Source organism: Cryptotermes secundus, unplaced genomic scaffold, assembly GCF_002891405.2.
Source record: "Cryptotermes secundus unplaced genomic scaffold, Csec_1.0 scaffold1236, whole genome shotgun sequence".
Taxonomy (NCBI): domain Eukaryota; kingdom Metazoa; phylum Arthropoda; class Insecta; order Blattodea; family Kalotermitidae; genus Cryptotermes; species Cryptotermes secundus.
In genome coordinates this window covers 1-24,482 of record NW_019724604.1, presented here as the reverse complement: position 1 = coordinate 24,482, position 24,482 = coordinate 1, and the positions used below count along the sequence as shown (strand labels likewise).

General features: G+C 39.2%; 1 protein-coding gene across 1 annotated transcript in view; it reads right to left on the bottom strand.

The window, feature by feature from the left end:
- The window catches only part of LOC111862537 (lysine-specific demethylase 4C), a gene marked incomplete at its 5' end in the record, with an annotated part of 116,017 nt that extends 91,613 nt beyond the window's left edge, over positions 1-24,404 (bottom strand). The window contains 5 exon segments of the mRNA XM_023848023.2: positions 8,550-8,698; positions 11,573-11,911; positions 16,059-16,182; positions 21,608-21,789; positions 24,203-24,404. Coding sequence (XP_023703791.1) covers positions 8,550-8,698; positions 11,573-11,911; positions 16,059-16,182; positions 21,608-21,789; positions 24,203-24,340 — 932 coding nt within the window.
- Positions 24,405-24,482: the final 78 nt, after the last annotated feature.

The following is a 24,482-nucleotide window of genomic DNA, read 5'->3' as shown; positions in this document are numbered from 1 at the left end:
AAATAGAATGAAACCTCTTTTTACACTTTTTAAGGAACTGCCCAAAATGAGTGTAAAATAGGGGAATTGAGAATGACATAATGTAAAGAAAATGTGGCTGTCTTTGTACCGTAACTTTGAAAGATCATTTTAAAATATATAGTCACATGTGTGTCACTATATGCAGGGTTTGGTTTGGTGAATGGATTTACTGACCATTTACAGGCCATAACCACAAATAACTATAACACTATTTCCACACTTTACAATTCACTACAGCACACAGTCTAGTGTCCTCAGTCTGTTGCAAGACATTTCCTGGTAACAGCTCCAACAATGGCTATTTCTCTGCCTCCAGCTCATGTCCTCTCCTCACAGACTCCCGTACAGAACTAACTCTCCAATGACAACTTACTAAGCTCCAAACCTCCTGGTTACAACTTCTCAGCAAGGACCACATAGAAAACACAGTTCTATTGTTGCATGCGTACATGCAAGCTGCTAGCGTTACTCAGCATGGCCACTGTTTACAGAGTCACAGCTTAACAATAGGTCTAGATACAACAGTATGTCCAAACACTTAACTGTGTATATGCAGATGCAAATATGGCTCTTGGTTTATTTTATGTCAATTTATCAACTACTGTTTTCATGTGGAATCAGTAAGAGATGGTGTTTATAACTAATGAATGGAAAGGATGAGGAAGAAAGTGGTCACAGTCCATTCAAAGGTACTATCCCAGCATTCACTGGAATGACTGGCAAATATGGTATATACCTAGTTACAATAGTTCTTCAACCAGTCACACTTTTCCTTCTTTTTTCTTGATCTCTCAGCCTGTATAATTCATTTCTAACTTTGTTGCACATAACAGTAATATTGTTCTTGGTATCAAACTGACATATATACTCTCTGGCTGCTTCCAGCCCTTTCAGTGCATCCAAGAATGTTGCTTTGCTCCGGAACTTTCTCTTCTTTTTCGGCCTAGTCAAGTGCTGCTCTAATGCCTGTTTCATACTCTGGACTCCAAAGACCTCAAGAGCACTGTCACATGTTGTCCAATCCTCGAACTGCATTACAAGAGGTTGTAAACTGTGCCAGTCATCCTCTTCATCTTCAGTGAATTTCAATGCACTGCCATAATTGCTGCTGATATGGTCATTTGAGTAACCACACTTCACAATGCAATTCCTTATTGCAGTGGGTGTAATCAGTCTCCAGCCTTCTGCTATGATGTGAAATGTAGTCAAACATACAGCGTTATCTGTGTAGCTTCTTGGAGCAGCCCCCATCATCTATTATGACTACATTCTACTGAACCAACTGCTTTCCATGACAGAACTTGAATACACTGATGATTCACAAATCTAAAGGCTGAGGTGGGTGCTATCTGCAGAAGCATTTTCCTCACATGCTTGCTTGAGCCATGCAGCAAGTGCAGACTCCAGTTTCTCCAGTGGTGAATGTTTCAGTGATTTCTGTTGCTTGAAGAAAGGTTCACACTGAACATGGGTAACTTCTTTCAATTTCTTTGAGATTCTTCACAGTAATGTTTAGTGTGGACACCGAAAGTCTCAAGCACGATATCAGTTCAACACGTCTGTGAGTACATGCATCAATTTGCGCTAAAATATTCAATTTATCACCAATGTAAATTTTCCTCTACTATCCATATTTCACAATCTTCACATGAAATTCATCTTATTCCACAACAAAATCTGGTCTCTACGAAGTAACATTACATGGGCACTGTGAGATGCAAGATTGAATTTAACCTAGGTGCACTTCTGCTGAATGTTTCACTTACAAAAATACAAACTGTGTTGCAATGGTCATTTTTTCAAACATTTCTCAGAAATGAGACAGACACACTGCTCGTGTTGAGTTACAGTTTCAAAGCTGGCCTAGCGCATGAGATGCTTGGACTACAAAAGCAGGAAAATCTCATGCATGACAGGCCTTAGTGAAGTCACATTGTACATGTAAATCACTTGACAGACATGCATCAGCCAATTGGTAGTATCATAAACCCTCATGAATCAGTCTATATGGATGTCAGACAATCTAAATAAAAACATGAAGAATGAAAACTACTGTTCATATTTTAGTACATGCTTCAAAAGACACATGGAATTTAGGAAGGTAGATGAGTCACTTGTCTGTGAAGACAAATCTTGATAGTTTCTTCAAAACTGCATTATTACATTCAAAAACAACTCTTGCATCTTCTATTGATGAATAAATATACTGTCTTTTTACAGTTTTTAAATAAAGATTCTATAGCAATATTTTTTATTTATTTCCATCGGCACTACTTATCTCATTAAATTTTCCATTTATTTGTGTTCTAAGTTTTTTGTCTTCAAGGGGTTCCCTCTGGCTTCACTAATCCAGATTCTCACTTATCCAGATGAACTCCCTCCCCGATTAACCCGGATTATCATGGGTTTACTGTACATATTTTTACACTCAACCATTTGTGACTGGTAACAGGAGGAAGTCTGTTTCCTTGAATAAGAAATTCTGAGAACTGAACTACTACAGAACATAAAATCAGGTATATATTCAAAGTCATGACTAGAGAAATGAAGTGCAAATTGGGTGAAAACATGAAATTTAGGAAATATAAATATAAGTTTAACATTACTGTCATGGGCATTTGGCCGGGACCATGCAAAAAGTGCATAAATTTGCAAAACATGTAAAATCTGGGATCATAAAATCAAAGTTTCACTGCATTCTTAAATGAGTTTCTTAGGTTTAAACAGTGACAAAACAAATTTTTAAAAACAAGATTCATGTAAGAAATTGTTCAATATTTTCCCCTACAGTTATGCAAACTGACCCTCACCGCATGAAAAAATGGGATTTAAATCACTACAGTATACAGCTTGCAGTCACCTTATATATGGTAACTAGTACAACTAGTTATGGTGTTAGTACTGAAAAGGTGTACTGAATGAGAGTAATCTTCTGACACCACTGAGCAACTCAGATCTCACAAGTGTTTATATTTTTGGAGCAAAAGTCATAGTCATCTCAGTAGATCTCAAAGATCTATTATAGTAAAGAAAAATACAGAAAGTACACTGCCAAATTCCATACTGTTAACTTCTACTATTATAAAAATCATTATTCCAAAAAAATGCTTACAGATTCCTGAAATAAAACAAAACTGGTATGTACATTATTTAAATCAAGAACACAGGACTATACACCGACTATTGTCGTGTTTTTGCTAAGCAACATGTAAATTTGCCAGCTATTTTTTTTTCTCAGCTGTGGCATACACAACACTACAAGCTCAATGCTCTACTTCTTGGTGGACAATTTCACTGGCCTAAAAGTTAGTCTTCCGCTAAGGATGAACTGAAGAGGAATCTCCATTGCACTCATTTCCAATAAATTCTGAACCAGGGTCAGACAAAATTTTCAGTGGTACACTGTGCTACCACAGGTTAACAGAATTATGTAGTGATTCAGCATATTTAGAGCCAACATTCTCCACTTCCACTAGCTAAGCACTTAGGCATCCTGTAATTTTTGTTGACATAGCCTGTTTCAATTTTAGTGTCTTATTGCCAGCCTTCCTCCACTGACTTATGATTCTGTCTGACAATTCTATGGCAGTAGATAACCTTTGTGTTCCAGTCATCAAATGTGTTTGTAGAAGAGAAAAAAAAATTGTCCCTAAAGTCTGCAACCTATTCCATCTCTTCTTCCAGTGAGACTTTTCACTGTCATTTATGTAGTTGTCACTGATCAAGCTGCATTTTGCCTGCCCCTTCTCCAGTATACACTCACATTTAGAGTATGATAAACACTCCCTGTAAGACACGCCAGCAAGTTGTGTGTATCAGTTTTCCCAAGTGCATCTAAATAATAATTGTACAGACCAGGGCACAAGTAGGCTACTGTGAGAAACCAGATAATAAATGAAGTAAAACATTTTACAGAATGACTAGCACAATGACTGCAGTGTGGTTTTCATGCCTAATATGTTCCAGATGATCTCAACGACATTCAATAAACTGCCATCATCACTCTGACATTCTGCATAACTCACTGCAAGGAAGCACAATTAATAGTTTGAACTCCTTCTGTAATGTGCACCTTTACTTCTTGCACGGAGATGGGACAAGCAGCATACAGACATGTGACACACCCATGGGGGCTGTCAAGTCCAGGGAAGGTGGTGGCAAAGGAATGTTTCCAAATCAAGAAATTAAGTGATCTAAAAACATTCACCTAAGAAAAGTCATGCTGTCTTGCTGTGTTGTCCACTGCACCAGCCTGATGAAACCATCTTGTCACGTGTATGAGTGACCATAAATCCGGTCTTGATTAGTAATTAAGACTTAATGGACTCTTACAGAACATAACTATACGTAACTACAGCACAACCGCTAATTCACACACTCTACTACTCACTACAGTATGCAAGTCTTTTCAGTGTGCTATGTCTTCACCAGTCATTGTCTGATAACAGCTTCCAATGATGGATGTCCCCCTTATTCTGGCTTCCTGAACTGTTCCCATGCTTCACCTATCAGCTTCTAACAGCAACAGTTCAAAAGAACTGAATGGCAGCAGTCCCCTAACTAACTAACTCATTCACTCACTCACAAACCAGCTTGCTCCACAGCACTGCACTAACCTAAAAACCAAATCTTCAAAGACTGACTGACTGAACTCGGTCAGTCACATGATATAGCCTCAGAGAGGACCACACAGAAAATGCTGTTTCCAACAGAACTTCCATTGCTGCGCATGAACCACTGCCTAGCAACAGCCATTGTCTCATTGTTTATTTCATGGTCATTGCTTAGCAACAGACCCATATGCCACATTGCTCCCTCTTTAACCCTACTGGCTTATCACCATTTATTCTTTCCAAGGATTGTGCTTGTGACATCAGTTACCGGTCTCACATTCCTTCCCTGCAGCTCGTTACTTATGGTGATTACTCTCCAAATGTTCCTGCTGCTCCCTCCTTAAGGCCACTGATCCCAACCAGCTCCCTGATAAGGTTGTGAGCCAGTCCAGGTGTACCTCCATCAACCTTGATCTAGACTTTCGCTGGATCCTGCAGACCACGTCATTTATCTGGGTGACTACTTTCTACGGGCCCTCCCATAAGGATTGGAGCCTGAGCGATTTCCCCTTCATGCAGGTTGGGCAATAGAGATACACTCTGTTCTTGTTTGCCAGTCTGTTATAAAGAGTTCACATCCTGTCACTGGCCAGCTTCAGGTGTTGGCAGGCATAACTGTAGCTGTCATGTAGATGGTCCAGTAATTTTGCTGTGTGATCAACTGTGGGTCATTCCTTGTTGGGAGGTGCCCTAAACAGCAGATTGCAGAACAATCTAATGTCTTGAGTGGATGTCCTGTAAGCAAGGAGGAAGATGCATAATCTTGTGTCCTGATCTGCAGAACAGCAGTCCTCTACCTAACTCACTCACCAACCAGCTAGCTCCACTGCACTGCACTAACTCACCAACCAACTCTTCACAGACTGAGCTCAGCCAGTCGCATGATACAGCCGTGCGGTGGATCTCATAGAAAACGCCAATTCCAACAGTACTTCCATTGTGGTGGCCGGGCCGCTGACTAGCAATGGTGGTTGTCACATTATTTGTTTCGCAGTTATTGCTCAGCAACAGGTCTATATGCCACACTATATTTCTCACCCTTTGCCTCAGCCTTCGCAGTTCCGGCCCGATTACATCAGATGTAGAAACCCCATGCAAAATGGTTATTTTTTTCACTATGGGAAAGTTTCTCATGGATCTGCATAGGATTTTTATCACTCCAATACACGAAATCCTATTTGTTTACATAACCAGACAAGTGAAAGCAGGACTCCTGTGACATGAGCAAAACATCCAAAATCCCTTCATCAATACCCACAAAGTCCAAGAACTGTCCCCAGATATTAACATGAGGAGCTTTATCCTGTTCTTTCAGTTCATGGATTATGTGAATTTTGTATGGATGAAATCTCATGTCTTCCTGCAAAATTCTTTAAACGGTCATGATTGACATCCGTACAATCACCATTCGCTGCCTTGCTCAGCATGTTGGACTCTGATAAATTACCACTCTCACTTGGTCGATGTTCTCTGGTGTGTGAACAGAACATACAAGGCCAACAAACTTAATCACAATATCACAAACACTGAAATAATCAATCCACTTTAAAACAGAATTATGTAAAGGTATTCATTCTGCCATGCTTTTGGAACATTGAACTCATGCCAAAAATGTTTCTGCATTTACATAATAAGCATAGCTTCAAAACAGGTTCTCACAGCAAAAACCTGATGATTCACTGTCCACTTCTCCACACCAACTAACCTTCATACAAAGATGTATCGGAGTGTGCAACATTCGCTTTCCCCATTCCAAACAGTTGCCCAGAGCAGCAATGTGAAATCACACTTAAAGCTTTCTGATGATGGTGTGACAAGTTGTTTCAAACTATTATTCTGGACTGTGTCCCACTGTTCAGGTTTATTAAAACCATTACATTTTGGAAACTGGTTATAACTCCTTCTTCAGGTGAACACAATATGAAAGAAAACTTACTCTGTTGTGCCTGCATCATGTACTTATCTGTTTGATTGGTGGAACAAGTTTTGCAAAGGTCATGAAGAAATCACTAACCATCACATGCTCACATTCAGACAACAGCTGTCACAGATGTGAACAGTCATGTCACATATCTGTTTTTCAAACGCATGCAAAAGTTACAGTGCATGATCCTACATCTAAAACATGCATAAATATTAGAAATGTAAAAGCAATTATACCAGAACGCTAATTTTTCAAGGAAGTGAGGCAAGGTGTGCTCCAAAGATGTTAATGTTCAACCAAAAGGCACAGCTGAAAATTTACACCAGTTTCAAATGGAGGGACACAACATTCCTGCAGTGAACTTGTGACAAGATGCTGGTGCATTATTTCACTCCAGAATCAAAGTGGTCCAGCACAGAATGGTGCCACCACCCAAAATATTCAAGATAAAGCCATCAGCTAGCAAGATCGTCTTTATGGGATTCAAAACTGGTGATTCATTTTGACTTTTTGCCATATAATGCACAATTAATGCGCAGTGTTACAACAACTTGCTTCACAATGCTGCCTTGCTTACCAATCTATAAGAAAAGGCTTGCAAAACTGTCATAAAACATCATATTGCACGACAATATGCATTCACATAGAGCAAATTTGACAATGACAATATTGGCAACCTTGCACTGAGAAATCATGAACACAGCTGTGAACTCAAGCACACTGTGCCTGAACTGGCTATGTGGTCAGGTTACATCTTTCTATGCTGATGAAATCAGTGCCCTGAGACAGCAATGACAAAAGTGTACCAGTGGAGAGAGAAAATAGCTTCTCGCATGTATGAGTCTTCTTTGGGGGGGGGTTGATCAATCATTAACATCACAAGACTATACATTTCAGTGCACCTATTCAAGATTCTTGTGGTTCTCTACCCTGTATCTTCCCCCCACCCACACTCCTGCAGTCCTCCCCCAACTACAAGAAAATGTGTAAACCTTTACATGCTTATCATTTTGTAAGTTAATCACTTTGGAGATTTTGGCAATTTAATTTTTACTTGGTCAGGTAACAAACCCAATGCATAACAAAATATCAGAAAAACAAAGAGAGAAATAGTATGCACACACAGGATGTAAGAACAAAAGAACAGGATTACAAATTCAGAAATCAAACACAAACCACACAGAAGATGACCATACACTGTGGAAGTGGAGATGTAATGAGGAGGAGGAGGAGGAGAGGAAACTGAATATAATTTCCTTCTCTCGTACAATACAATGGCTGCTGTTTCTTCACAACTTCTTTGGATGGTCCACCTTCACCCCACAAACATAAGCACATGAACAAATGCTTAATCTCAGCTTTCATTCTGATCCATTCAGATCTCGCTATCTCAAAGTTCATAAAACCATGCACACGTGATAATACTGACAGAATGATGTGGAAAGGATGTATCTGGAATCAGATATTTTCAATCCAATAATGACCTGCCCAAGTCTATAATTCACAGCAAGACAGCATAACTGGAAATTGTATACAACAGTGGATAAAATTCCAATGCCATAGGTAATACACGTTGGCTCAAAATAAAGGGGCATTTTAACACTGTGATAATGTGACACTTGGCTATTCTGAGCACATGTTCCATCACAACAGTGTCACACAACCAAAAGAGGAAAATGGCCTATAATGTGGCTTTCAGCAACCTAAACAAATGAACAAAGTCAAGAAAATCATGCCTTCAAATGTATCATATTTTCTGAAACAGATGATACTGATTCCAAAATGCTGAATATCATACAGCACCATCTGTTGGGGGAAAGCAATGAAAATGAATGAATGTTTACTTTAATCTTTCAACTAAAAACTATTTGTGGATATTGCATGCTAGAAGAAAATTCCAAAATGCAACATGCCAAAAAACATCCCAGGATTAATATTACCCAACACCAGACACAAAGCCCCAAAATATGAACATGAATGATCATTGTGACCTGCAGGAACACTGTGAAGCCCTCTTTCCATATTCAACCCAGCGTGGTGTTGCAAAGTTTGTAGATTCTGCACAGTTGAATCCATGATTGAATCCTGCATGGTACCCATATGGAAAAGTGATCATGATCTCACCTGCCTCTTGTGTGATCTGAGTACAAAAACAAAATGGACCTTTAAAGCATCCAGAGTTAACACATTCACTGCCATTCACCCATACTGAGAATTTACCTGCTAAGCCAGATATATTTCATCCAAAACAGTAATGTAACAGAGTAAGTTATGATCGCTGCATTCGATTTTTTTCAAACTTTAACCAACTACACTTAAACCTTCTCTGCATTTAAGACATCTGTGAATTGATCATATCACCACTGGTTCATGGTAAACTTCAACCTGTAAGGCTTGACAGAGAATGTGAAAAGAAAATATTACAAACCTTATGAACTGTTACCATGTGAAGACAAAATTTATGGGTAGCAGAATACTAAAGGTGGAATCCTTGGTTGAACTACACAGTAGCTCCAACTACAGTGACACCCTCTTACGATTAAAGAGTACAATCTTCTGGGATGTATCAAGTCCAGAAGAAGATCACCAGCATTTCAAAGGAATGCGCTATCTCCATATTCAGGGTTGAAGAGTAAATCAAGCAAGTATCACAGCATTAAATAAGAAAAGATAGGACTCTTCACAGTCACCACTGTGTGAACCTCAAATCCAGCCATCTTTAAGATATTATTAAGAAAAACTACAATTTGGATTATTAAACAGGAATAATTCACAAAGGATTAGCCCTAAAAAGTATTTAAAAAATAATCATTTTACATAAGGAATTTCTTAATTTAAATGAGTTTCATTTTATGTATTATACAAAATAATGGTAATTACACCCTGTATCAGTGGTGTGCATGCTGAGATCAAGCAAAACACTCTTAAGCAAAATCACATTATGCTTCAACCCAATCATGTGTACAACCAGGCAATCTGCAAAGTGCCCATCTGCCATATTGGGCTCCCTTATTTCAAAACCAATTTTAATGTCCAATAAACTCTTTGTTGGGATGCACATCTGTCCCATATATATGGTGCTTGCATATTATATACAAATCCCTACACAAATCATCAGTATAGATCAAATACTTTGGTCATTCCTTCCTCTCTCAATGCACTGCCTCAAAACCCTTCTCAAACGCCCATTACCAGCAATGCCCTCAATGTATTTCAACAAACTGTTTCTTTCCAACAGTAACACATTCACTGTTACATCATTTCGCAGAAATATCCTAACTGATTTCAACAATCTTTTCCTTAGATAAATTCCCATTCACTGCTAACCGCTTCACTTTCTCATCATTTTCCTACAATAATGAAAGTTTTAAGACCAAAGAAATTAAAAAAATGCACTTTCATGGCCCAGTGAATGAAGACAAACGATGAAGTGAAATGAGAAGACTGTTTCTTTCTTTTGGCTAAAGGAGAATATAACACTACATGATAATGGATTAGTTACTATAGGATTCTGACGATGGTGTATAACACTGGAGTCCAGTGATTGAGGCTAGCTCTTTCTAAAGGACCCAACAGAATAGGTGTTTTCCCTCACCTGAGGACGGAAACAGATCCAGTGTCTGAAACGTCATGTTTTTCTTAGTTATATTAAAACCAGGACGATGGATAAAGTCCGAAAGCCCAGTGTCTCTAAATGATAATGGATGCTTGTTCAACTTAAGTTGAATATCGCAGCAATAGGGTCAAAGTCCAATATACTGAAGTTCATCAGTTACAAGATTAATTCATATATCTTTAACATAAAACAAACTTTCACACACCCACTCCCAACAATGACTTCTTTCATTCACTCCAAGAAACCTTTTTCTTTCTGACAATATGTAACCACTCACTTCTATAACCCATTCCCAACAAGGTCCTGTTTTATTTCAACAATACTTTTCTGTCAGAAGACAATTTCCATACATTATTAAATTTGATCTATTGCAATTCTTCTGTTACAAGTCCACTGTACGTACATATAATGAGGCACAGTTCAGATATTTGGAAATAACTATAACAAATTAAAACCTGATTCAGGAGGAAATTAAGAGGAGATTGAACTCGGGTAACGATTGCTACCATTCAGTCCAGAACCTTTTGTCTTCTTGTCTGAGTCGAAACACATAAAAATTAGAATCTACAAAACTATAATTTTGCCTGTGATTCTGCATGGGTGTGAAACTTATTCTCTGACATTAAGGGAGGAACATAGACTGAAGGTGTGTGAGAACAGGGTGCTGAAGATATTTTGACTGAAGAGAGATGAAGAGAGATAAAGAGACAGGATGTTGTAGAAAAGTGCATAATGAGGAGCACTAAACACTATGCCATGAAGACATAACGGGGGAGTGGATGTATAGATCCATGTTTTCTTGACCTCAGCACTACTTGGAGGTGATCTGTCAGCTTCAAACCCCAGCCGCTTTAACCCAGTGAAAGGCGATAATTTTCTTAAACAGGTTCCCTTTTGTAGGAGGATCCCCACCCACACATACACACGCCATGTATGTAATTACTCTCTCTCCTCTTCCCTTCAGCTCCTACTCAGTAACAGCACTGTGTATGTCAATTTAACAGTTAGGAGCACATAATGCAACCACCAGTTATGTCCTGTTCCCCCTGACGTCTGAATACTATGTCAGTACATTATTCTGTCAGCTCACTGCCACTACACTGTATATGAAACATACATACATGTATAAATTAAGGAGTTCTATGGTAATAGAGCCCAAATGTTCAGCACTGCTAATAACAATGCATACCTCTAATACCATTTAAAGCTAGTAAAACCTACCTTCCATCATCAGGAAACATGGAACAGAATGAACACAGGACTGAATTATAATAAAAGGCTTTATTATAGCCTGAATTCAGAAACAGATCACGTGTTTCTAATTACTAAAATATTTTCCATAAACCTTAGTTCTATTAATATTTGACATAATTATAAATACATGCAATTTAAACAAACCTTATTGAAGGGAATGTAATACTTCTTCATCACTTGTGGAGAGATGAGCGACATCTTGTGACGGAGAAATGCTGGACATATTTTTGATGCCTCTGGAAAGAATCCATTTGCTAGCCGTTCAAAGCGACGACCATGTTCAGGAGGAATAGCATACCAGGTCTTTGGTGCACCAAAATGCAAGTAATTGATACTGTACAAATCCATGTCCTCTGTGTGCCAAGCAAATGTTGTTTTCCACATTCCAAAATATAGGTATGCTGTATTTACACCATCTATGCTGATACCATAATCTTCATTCACATAATCTAAAATCGTCCCCAGGTGGTTGATGTTCCAAATCTGAAAATATACAATTTACCTAAAATCATCTCCAGGTGGTCGATGTTACCAACCTGAAACTATACAAGCATAAGTACATGCTTCACCTGGGATACAATAGCCTTACTTCTCAATATCACAAAATATAAGGGTCAACTTAAAACTAATGCCTCCAACTGTGTCCCCACTCATGTGATGTTACATATAAAGGTAACAGTGTGGGGTGAAAATTTAAACCTTCCTGCAAATATGCTGCAAGTTTCAACACTGCACGCCAAGTGGCGGGCTGTAGTAGTGTAATTGTATGAAGATGGCAGGCAACACTTATGTGTGCACAAGTTCCTCACTGCAGAACACATTTCATCCATTGAGATTCAATGATATCTGAAGTATGTTCATGCGAATATGAGCACAGTTAGGTGGTGGGCTAAGTGAGTCAGTGATGGTGTAGTGCGTCAAAGGAAATATCAAGGTCAGATCATCCTTGCATTGCAGCAACAAAGGAAAATGAGAAAGTGGATCAAATGATTGAGCAGAGAATGCAGGCTTGTGCAGGCCTTCAGGAGAAGTATGAGATCACAGGTGACAACAGTCATCACAGATGAGACCTGAGTACACCATTTCAAACCTGAGTCAAATTGGCAGTATCTGGAGTAGGGACACAATTCGCCAACAGTGAAGAAATCCAAGGTTCATCCACCTGCTGGAAAAAATTATGTGTTCCGTCTTTGGGATAAATGAGGGGTAATCACAGAACAGGGCAACATGATCAATTCTGCTCACCATGTGGAGACAACGAAAAGATGAAAACACAAAATGCAAGAGTATTGCCAGAGATGAAAGGAAAATGTTTCCTACAACACAAAAATTCGAGGCCCCATATCAGCATCCTGACAAGGGTCTGTTCTGCAAAACATACTGTACGCTGTATCTTGTGCCATCAGACTTCACCTGTCTCGTGCAATGAAGGATGGCCTTCACAGGAAAACACTTCACTGCTGCTGCTGTTGATGATGATGATGATGATGAAACCACTGTGGCTGCCAAAAAGTGGCTCTTTGAGGCTGACAGTACATTTTTCACTGGGGAGAGGGGAGGGGTTATGGGCTTTGGTTCAGCAATGGAAAAAATATATAAAAGGGATCATATGCAGAAAAATAACTGAAAGTACTTAAGAGACTTAAAGTACATGACACAATAAACTCCATGGCCTGTAGTCTGCAAGCGAACTATACCAACCAAGCAACTGCCACTTGTCAGCGAAGTTAGTGCCAACTTTAGCGGATAGAGGGTGTCACGTGGTCGGTGGAACAGATCCCATGGTCATTAATCCTGGTTTTCTAGACCAGAGCTGCTATTTCCTTGAAATAGCTCCCAATTATCCTCACAAGGCTGAGTGGACCCTGTTCCAGAGCCACTACTTCTCAGAAAATCTGGTATCACCAGGAATCGAACCCAGGACCTCTGGATCTGTAGCCAGGAACTCTGACCACTAGACCACAGACGGCTGAAGTACATGACACACAAGTTTCATTTACATTCCTACAGTGGTATCCAAAAGAACAACTATTGGCACTAGTTTCAGAGTGATCCTTGTATATAAGGTAAATGGTAAAGTTGTCCTTATGCTTAACTAATTAAGCACTATACCATGAACGAGTATGGAGGAGTGGATGTACAGATGCATTTTCTTGACCTCGATACTAGTAGGAGGTGAGTGATCAGCTTCACACCCCTGCCACTTTACCCCTGTGGTAAGAGCCCCTGGTACCCATTAGAGAGGAGGTTGGGTGGGCCACAGAGCCAGTCTGGATGACACAAAGAAGAAAAAATTCTTTGCCCTACTAGGACTCAAACTCCAACCCCTCAGTCATTAAACCCGTAGCCAGTCACTATACCACCTACACTAACCTGGCTCCTCTTGTATATAAGGTCTGACAAATAAGGTGACTCTACTCACATGCAGCACTATATTAAATTTTATTCTGAACTGCAGTGGTCTATTTTTCCTTCATGCCACTATACACAAATTCAAGACTGTTTCCATCTGTCAAATCACTTCCAGAAGTCATTCTCCAGCAAGTTATTGTCACAAATTTATGGTCATAGCCACTTAGGACACCAAAATGTCATGTATTCAGGGTTTGTGTGATGAATAATAATGGGTTCTGGATTTGATGATTGGGTTCATTTTTATTTCTTTAAAATTACAATCAATTATAGCAGCTCATAGTCAACAGCTTCCTAAGACTCACTCCATTCCTTACTGGACTATGTGCGTCTCCGCTTCCACTGTGATGAATGATGAACGAAGAACCTCTCCCAAATGAATCCTGCTAAGTGTTCTCAAGTGTCCTCTCTTTATAACTCTGTCAGAACCAAATACAGATCACATTTCCAACAGTTAACACTACTGAGTGCTTATTCGCTGTAACAGAAATGTGTGTTGTGACTTGCCACCTAGAAACAGAGGTACGTCCTCTGTTCACTATGTAACCTTTAAACATGTTTACTGGCGTGTTGTCTAGCAATGGTTTATTCTGTCACATTATTCAGAATGGCTGTTGTAACTTCTGCACCTCGTCCACAATTTAAAAACCCCGTGAGATGTTTTTTATCGTAAGGATGAGGAAGGAGTCACATGGAGTGAGAAATGATAAATGACGTTTCCAAGATTGCCAAAAACGCCTTGCTGAAAAGCACTGTGTATGAGGGCACATTGCCATGAACGTTCTTCAGCACCAGATTTTCTGTCAAAATCAACTATAGTCTTCTACAATTATTCTGACTGTAAGATTGTGATCATTCTGCACCCGAGTTCTCACTTTTTCAATATCTTCATTCAATTTTGACATTTCACGTTCTGCATCTTTATAACAAACACTTCATTGGTGTAGCTTCATGCTGCTATTCGGTTTCGATGTTGCAAGTTCATTCTTGTGGAAGAGAAAATGTTGATAATCTCTTTTCACCTTGTCTCTAAACACTGTTTCATACAATGTTTGATGGACGACCTCAGAAAATGATGTATATTCTCATTTAAGCCCCTCAAACCACTGACTGTGCTGTTGGTTTGCATCCAAGCAATCAGCAGATCTTCACTGCCCTTCCCACAAAGCCCTCAGTTCGGCTACAAAACGGCTCCTCAAGCACAATTTTACACTGTCTCAAGCTGAACACAATTCAGACATAATTTGGTTGACAAACTTCCTTCCATTGTCCAATATAATACATCCCCCAAAAGTAAAAAAATGTATCAAGCAAGCGTTACACAATATCCTTTATATTCTCAATTTTTAATGATTGTAGTTTGATGAATTTTGTTAATGACAATAATAAACAGCAATCAGATAAACGTATTAACTCTACAGGATTGGATGTCAGGTCAATTTGATATACTGAAATTAATTCTGAGAAAATTGGGTTCTACAACACCTGCCTTAGGTGCAATTTGTTTCACCTGCTTTAACAGACCCAGCTTCACACATATTTCTATAATTATACTAGGGTTCTTGAATCACAAGGTTCTTCCAAACATGTCCTGTCAGGGTGGGAATTTCGATCAGTATCCAGTACATTTCATCATTTCCATATAACACTGGATGTTTGCTTCACCTGCTTCCTAGGGCAAAATTATTTTATTCTCATCCAGTACTTTAGTGTTTTAAATGCTACTAATAAGTGCATTTTTTGATAGTAACTTTTGTTCTGCAATTATCAAATTTAAATACTTTTCTTTACCTTATGACAAAACCTCCTCACCTGGCAAAGACTAAAAACATGAATTTCTCACCAAACTGATCATGGCACATGTCATCTTCCAACAGTGTCACTGTAAATGTGACTAACATCCACCGGTATATTACTAAAGAGGGGCATGTGTGGAGAATGAACCAACTATATCTCCATTCTGCTACACCTCCTGACCACGCATGGGAGTTGATATTGGCCAGTGTATATCCACAGACACATAGACACATAATACAATTTGGAAAATTTATCAACAAATTGTTGAATGTCAACAACCACCTGCATTTGTCGACATTCAGTTAAATCTGAACATTCACAGTGACATATGTTACAATAGCTATATATACCTAGATGGCATGGTCTACCTCTCAATAAGAGTACCAATTCTATTTTACCTCAATTTCAAAAGAATACTCACATTAACATCTTGATCTGTTAGAGAACCTGACACATCGGCACCATAGATAGGTGATCCATACATAATTTTCTTCCAGTACGTGCGTTCCAAATCCTCATAATCAAAGTGATTTGGTGTCTTGTATCTGTGAAAGTAAGCCTGTTGTAAATACATGAAATTCAAAGAATTTACATAACTTTTACATAAGAGGTTTTCAAGACAGTGAAAATTTGGATTCTGATCTTATGAGTTATTACATGGTACACANGGCACATCATGGATCAGAAGGGGCATCAGGACACAGCTTTGGGACACCTTTGTGGTCCTGCTGGGTTAATGCCAGTCTTGGGGTCTGGATCAGTATGACAACCTGGAACTGGCAGATATGGTCCCATAAGGGCAATGGTGTCTTACAACTGGAGCCTCCTGTGTGGCAGCATTACGACTTCCAGGTATTACTACGGTCTACCTGGGACAAGTGCAGAAGAGCACTCATATGGAGGTAACTTCGGTTACTTAAATTGTCTCCTTAGAATACTGTTAAAGTGCTGCAAGCCTCTGGGCTCAACACTCTAAAACAGATTAACCAACCCACATGGAGGGGTGGGAATGTGGGGTGGCTTGTCATGCCCAAGGGCAATCATTTCATGCAACTTACTCTGGTCGTAACCACATGGCTAGTTACTACTGCATTCTCACTGGACATCTGGGATACACCTTCCTCCTGAACATGCACTTTAGCTCCTGGAGGCTCAAGAGAGTTTATTCTCAACAAACCAAACCACCTAAGCCAAAGTATGAGGCATCGTGCCGAGGGCTGTGTAGCATAAAAATACTGTGGTTGTATCAGTGGAGAATTAAAAAAGTGAAAACAAACCAGAGTAACTCAAATTAAATTGATTCCTTATCACTTGAACTGTTAAAAAAGTAAAGTATCCCTGTAACAGGCCATGGAGCCCCATAGGGTTGTGAGATGTTGGGGTTCCCACATTTTCTAGACAGTCGGCTCATAGATGGCTGTAAGGTTGTCAGTCTTATGCGCTGGCCACCCTTTACCCCCAAGAATATTCCTGATACTCATTTCTGTTAGAGGATGAGTTGACCCCAGGGCCATAGTGCGGCTGGAAGGATTAGGTAACTTGAAAAATATCCAATGACCTCATCAGGATTCGATCCCGCAACCTTCCAGCTTGCAGCATAGTGCCTCAATCAACTATGCTACCACATACAAAATTGATTTGTTTCTCATGCTTTTTTCTGTGTCACATCAGTATCAGCTGTGCTCTCTGTAACAATTATTTTTGCGAGTATACGGATTTAATATTCTTAGCATCTATTGTTCTTGACAAAGTATATGCTGTTAGATTATGTTACACAATGTGAAAATTCTGAATGCTTGATTAGTAACTAGCCATGGTTTGTGAAAGATCATTATATACTTATACACAGAGTTCTCTGTGTTTACCTCTAGACCAGCCTCCTTACTAATATCAATCAGAGCATGTTTTTCTTTACGGTGTTTACGTAATCTCCCAACAGATTTACATCATCAAAATAGACCCAAAGCTGATGTGTCCCATTCAACTTCATTCCCACCTGATTTCCTTGGACCTTCCTAATGGCACATTCTAAAGCAAAGCTAAGAATACTGGTGATAAAGCATCTCCTTGTCTTAGACTATTCTGAACAGACAAATACTTACCTATAGGGACTTTAATATAGGTTTCATTTGAACATATTTTAGTAAGTCTAATTAATTTCATGGTACTCCAAATTCAATGAGAATATCAATCACAATGTTTGGTATGAACATTATGCCACCACTAGCCACCTGAGCCCTGTGCATTTTAATTTCCAAAATCAGTAATAATATGTACGTAGGTGAGTCAAATGCAAACTGTAAAACTGAGATAAAAATCTGAAATATCACACCACTGGCCTGTAAGTTGGCATACATGTTACCAATGCTATAGAGCATCCAGTAGGTGGCAGTATAATGCAGACAAACAGAACGCCATCACAGTGCCGGTTTAAAGATGGCTACTCCACTACGTACATGCACGAAAGAAGAAAAATGTTCTGTAATTCATCTTTTGATCAGTGACAGTGTGAAACTGATTGAAGTTCATCAACGGATGAAGGTTCAGTAAGGTGATGCATGCCTGTCACAGTAGCAAGTGTATGAGCGGAGTAGGAAATTCAGAAATGGTGTGACGTCTGTGGCAGATGCTCCTCGCCCGGGTCAGGTGCACAGAGTTGTGACCCCTGAGTCTACTGCAGCAGTGGAAGCCCTAGTGATGGAGAATTGCTGAGTGCCAGTGGATGAAATAGCCGAAATTCTTAACACGAGCGACAGATCAGCACACCATGTCATTCATGATGTGCTCCAGTTTCACAAAGTGTCTGCAAGGGGGGTGCCACAGCAGCTGACTCCAGAATTGAAACGACGTGTTGACACCTGTGAAGAATTTCTGTGGCGCCTTGCAGCAGAAGGTGATGGCTTCCTTTAGAGAATTGTTACTGGTGATGGAACTTGGGTGCACTACCACCAACCAGAAACAAAGAGAACAAGCAAGGAATAGCACCAAAACCCAAGAAGTTCCGGACACAGCCATCTGCAGGGAAGATTATGCTGACTCTCTTTTGAGACAAGCGAGGTGTACTCTTGGAGCACAGCATACCTTGGGGGAACATTATCACCAGTGCCTCATATTCAGACTTTTTGAAGAATCATCTTTGACCTGCAGTCAGATCAAAGCAACGTGGACTTTTAACTAGAGGTGTCCTTTTCCAACATGACAATGGTCGGCCCCATACTGCCTCTGCAACAGTTGCAACAATCCAAGACTTGCACTTTGAGTGTCTTCCACATCCGCCATACTCACCAGACCTAGCCCCAAGTGATTACCACATGTTTGGGCCACTCAAAGAGGCGATGGGAGGAAAGAAGTTCCGTTCTGATGAAGAGCAGGCTGTGCATGAGTGATTGCGCAGACAACCACAATAATTTTTTTCTAGATTAATCCTTTGTAAACGCTGGAGGGTCTGTACTGAACGAAATGGAGACTATGTAGAAAAATGATATAGTTGGCACCACTTTCATTCAATAAATTAAATTTAACACAATTTTTACGATTTTCATTTGACTCACCCTCGTATATGAATGCGATGTTGGCACAAAACTTCATAAGGGCCTTGAAAGGATGCCTGGTAACAGACCTAAAAACATGTAACTTACATCTGGTAATTCTTGGTGGCTGAAGAGAAAACTATATTTAGTTGATGGTTTAATGGCAATAACTAATACACCAATGGAGGCAGGCATCTGGCACTTGGTATGGAGATACATCATAAACATACCTATAAATTATGTATAAAATATCATTTATGAGTCAGTCCAACAAATTTAATGTAGGATTTCAGGTTCTTACAGTGGTGCCTATGAAGACCTCTGTCTTCTGTGATATAACACCATGTAGTCCAGTGAAAGTCAGTCAATGTTCTTTCAAAACACTGGCTGACTTTCACTAGACTAAACAGTGTTATATACCAGATGACAGACTTATTAAAATGTAATGTAACACAATCTGAATTTAAGCAGCAAGTTCTTCCTTACTAAAATACACTGAAATAATAAGAGAAAATGACTAAAATGCAATCTGACTGTACAACCATCTATGCACAAGTCTTGCATGCTAAGCCATATGCAAAATTACATTTCATTGTTGCATTCGAAGCTTGCAATATCTAAAGAAGATGTTAAAAACACAAAATGTGTAAGATTCGAAGTCTGCAATAGGAAATTTGGCTTTGGTAGTTCTGTCCAGAACTCCACATTTTGCTCTTCAATGCTGCCTTAGAACATGACATTAAGAAGCACTAAAAGCAGAAAGAAATGAACCTAAATAAGACATATCAACTTCTGGTCTATACTGATAATCCATACATATATAAGAGGCCAGCACCTGCTATTCTGTCATGTGTGTTCATAATGTACATTAGCAGCTGGTATAGGATGTAATTACAAACAGAAGCAGAAGATGACAGCAATAAACATCAGTGGATGACATCCTTGTGTCAGTATTGCAGTGTCCACCTCTGTCAAAGTTCACTATATCCCTCTAGACAGAAGCACCATATAATGCATAATTTTATTCTAACAAGTTTTGTATCTTGCTTTAAATGAAGCTGTATTTCCAGAAAGCACACATGTTAAGTGAAACTGTCATTTCAAGTGATCCTCAAGTTTTTTTTGGTAGGTCATTACATTACTTACATGGAAAATAGACACCACAGAATTTTATACCATCTTCCTCTGATTAAAGTATATCCAATACATCAAAAAATATGCAATTTCAGAGTGAAACTTGGATTACCAAAATGCTTTACTACGAATAAGTATTCTTGAAAAAGTCTTTTTACGGCCAAAGAAATGTTACATATGCAAAAAAAAAAGTTTTTCAACAGATTATCTGCTCTAAATTTAGTAGTGATACTGATAACCACAAAAATCTCCTTCTCAAATGTCAATGGGTTTTATCACAGCGTTAACTTACTGGGTGAGAAAGCGGCCTCCGTAGTCTAGCGGTAACGTTCCCACCTCATGACTCGTAGTATGCAGGTTCAAATACCCGGCGGAGGTCGTCGAATTTTTAAGGGCGGAAAAATTCAGGGAACAAGTCCTCCGGGAGGGACTTTAAGCCGTGGGTCCCGTGTCGTAGCTTTACGGCACGCAAAAGAACCTCATATCTCCAAAGGAGGTCACTGAGCCAAATTACAGACGTTTCCCGCCCAACAGCAGTCTCTAATACCTCTGGTAGATGGGGGAAGCATTAGAGATACCTCTCAGCTAGTAGAGCCGGTCTCGCTGGCTGGGCGGGACTGATGGTAAGCACCAGTACCGGTAGGATATAGAGACTGGTAGAAATCATAGAGGGAAGCACAATGGACCAATACAGGTCTAAGTGCATGGGGAAACCCACCCTCCCCAATAAATAACTAACTAACTAACTACTGGGTGAGAATATAACATTCTAGAGAAAAGAAAAATGCCCTATAGTCCGTAGAACAAAAGTTGGTCTGGAAGTTAATGCAGACAACCATGAAGCTATGCCTCTTACATAGTAACGTTCCCTAGACATTCACTGGCACAGTCAAACTTTCATTACATTCAATAAAAAATGTGACACTTGTGACTACTTAAAGAACTTGTAATTTTATAGTTATTATTTGCTAAATTTAAATTCCCTGCCAAAAATGATCCTGTACCAGATTTGGGACAGGATTTAAATGCCCCCTGTTGAAGAATTACTTAACTGTAATTAAACACAATGAATAGCATCTTTTTGAGCCAGAGACCTGTTTTGGATGACTAGATATAATCTTCATGGGAACCATGTACCTGTGACCTCACTCAAAGATCAGATTGGTGCAACAACACTGTATCTGTGGTAACACATTCCATCACTGTCAGATCATATGTAATGACACATCAGTGGGTGCCCAACCTCAAAGCCTTTGGATTGTTTGCTAGATAGAAGAATTTCTGAAATTATTTCTCAAATAATCACCTGGGACTTGTGGCCATGTCATGGTATTCTTTCACAGTCATTGCCTTTTTCTGTACATTAATTTGAGTGTACAATCCTGGTTTTCCATCTACAACCTGACAGATAGGAGCTGGTATGTTGATGTTGATGTCATCCACATCATATCCAGCTTTGCGTGGTTTCCATTCAGGAGGTGGGATCACCTGGGAAAGAAAACGTTATTAGAAAAATAGCAACCAAACTGCAAATATTATAAAAAAAAACTTGCCTTTATCCTGTAATTCAATGTGATTTTTTGGACAATTTTCTGCATACAGTAAATGCATTTAATGTATGTAAAAAGACATTTTAAGAGCCATTTCCAATACAGTTTCATCCATATAATAAGAAAGCTAAAAATGCAACCTACACAACGGTACTAATATAAGAGAACATACCATAGTTAGAAAAATTTACCCACAGACTAATGAACTCATATGAAATCCATATGAACTCAAGAAGTGCTCTGGTGGCGGCAGCGGTGCCGGGGGGGTAGGGGTGGTAGCAATGACGATGGTTATGAGTTTCAGACCAGATTAAGCCATAGAAACTTACCACGATATACTGTGTGTGTGCATGTACATGCGTGTGCGTGCGTGCGCACACATATTACAATGACAAGAAATCATTCCTATTAAAATATTCCTGATATAATGAACAGTACTTTTCATTAACCCACAACTTCTTCAAATCATATGCAACAATATTAATTAAATTTTACTGATTTAAAAACATTTACATGAATGAAACTTATACCTACAACAAATAGCATTGAAGTTAACAAAAGGAACAATGAATTCAATTACACTTTTTAAAACTCAAATATGTCATGGATGGAAAAGTGCAGCTGCAAATTTAGCTACATGCTACTGAGGCAAGCGGACTGCTGCTGAGCATGTTGACTATCTCCTCTATTTCTGTGGTCTTATTCCTTGTCATGGACACCTGTTTAAACCACCACTGACTAGCAATGGCTCCAAAATAGTTTAACAAGAGAAGCTGTCCATTGCTTGGTAACAACTTCATAAACAAGTGACACGTCACTTGGCAACACCATGCCAACACACCAGGAATAATGAAGGGCCTACTGGCAATGGTGTTTTCTACACAATCCAACCCAAGGCTATATACAAAGGATGAGCAAGACCAACTAATAACTGAGTTTAACTGAGGATGAGAGCTGAGCCATTACTAAGCGACTACTAAAAACATAGCACTTGCAGTACTGATTTATAGTGTGTGTAGATTAGTGAAAGTGTTATAAATTCAGTCAGCCAGTAAGTCAACTACACCAGGTCTTGACTGGATTTAGTGATCTGAATGAAGAGTGTGTCAGACAGAGTGATTTTTACAGACTTCATTTTACATAGTGTGTTCATAACCAACTCCCATTAGGCAAAGGTGTTATAGGTGAAGTTTGCTGCCCAGCCATGGTTGTGGGCAGTGCTGTGTGAAACAACAAAACAGGGGGTGAACTTAAGTGTAAATCAGGATGATGGATGAGATTCCAGAAATAATGGATGCATTGCTGAAATCTGATCTGACCAATTTTCAGTGTCCCTTACAGCATGTACACAGTAATACAGAATGAACTGAAGGCAGTCCTTAAAAGATGAGTGCAAAGGTAAAACAAAGTGGTGCAATAAAAAACCTAAGTGGAATCAACAACTCAGGAAGTAGAAACAAGCAAGAGGCATATGTGGTATGACAACAAAGTTTGCGAACTCATCACAGTAAAATTGCTATGTATCTCACTGCTGAATATCACTGTGGTCACCTTCAAAGTACTCTCCTTGGGAAGCTATGCACCAATGCCAGGGACTAGTCCAACCTTCAAAACAATTTTGGAACTGGTTTTTAGAAATGTCCTTCAGAGCTGCTGTTATATTACTCATGTCATCGTCATCAAAAGCCTCTTGCTGTCACGAGAGACGAACTGACAGAGCATCATATCGTACCTCAACCTATCCGCTGTAGTGCACTGCTTCGACGCTTAGCAGCAAGTCCACGAACTTATTGACTACGGTAGTATAAAACTTTTTGTGCACTGCAGTATAGTGATCTGTATAGTATGTAGATATGTAAGAGTGTTATAATTAGTTGTAGTTGCAACAGCCCAGCAAATTTAATTAAATTATAAACTCCATGTCTAGTCACTAACATGGGACAATACTTATTTCATGTATGTAGTTTATTTAAAAGCACTGTAACTCAGACTATACTTTACTGAATTATCAGATGACAGAGAATAACAAACTGGAAAGCATGTGGAAGGAAGTAGTCTCCAACTAAGTTAACGTGATATCCTGACACTTGCCTGGAGGAAATCAGGAAACCCATGAAAAACATGTCATGATAGTATCCCAATTTAACCTGTGCACCTCTCAAACACAGGCCACAAAAATACTACTTGGACCAACTTACACCTATTATAAACTGTACACTGTTCAAATTGCTTTCACTTAATGTCACATATCTGAAGTATACCTCCTACAAAGACAGTCAGCAAAATTGCTACCAGGTGACTAAGATCCACTTACCACACAATGATTTCAATACAAAACATACATTACTCACCTTGGCCAAACCAGCTTTGTGTGCTCCAACTGATTCCATATAATCAATATACTTGGAAAAATCTTTAAATTCTTCATATGTGGGACGAAATACCATAATCTTCGGCCCTCCTGGCCCACAATTACCATCACTGTCCATTGCTGTGAATGGCTAGAAAGAAAAACAACAAACCACATAAAATACTGCACTGTAAACTATCAAACTCCAATTTTAATGGTTGATAAATAACATACACATCTTCTGTTATATTTTAGCGTCCTGTTGCACTGATTTAAGTCCA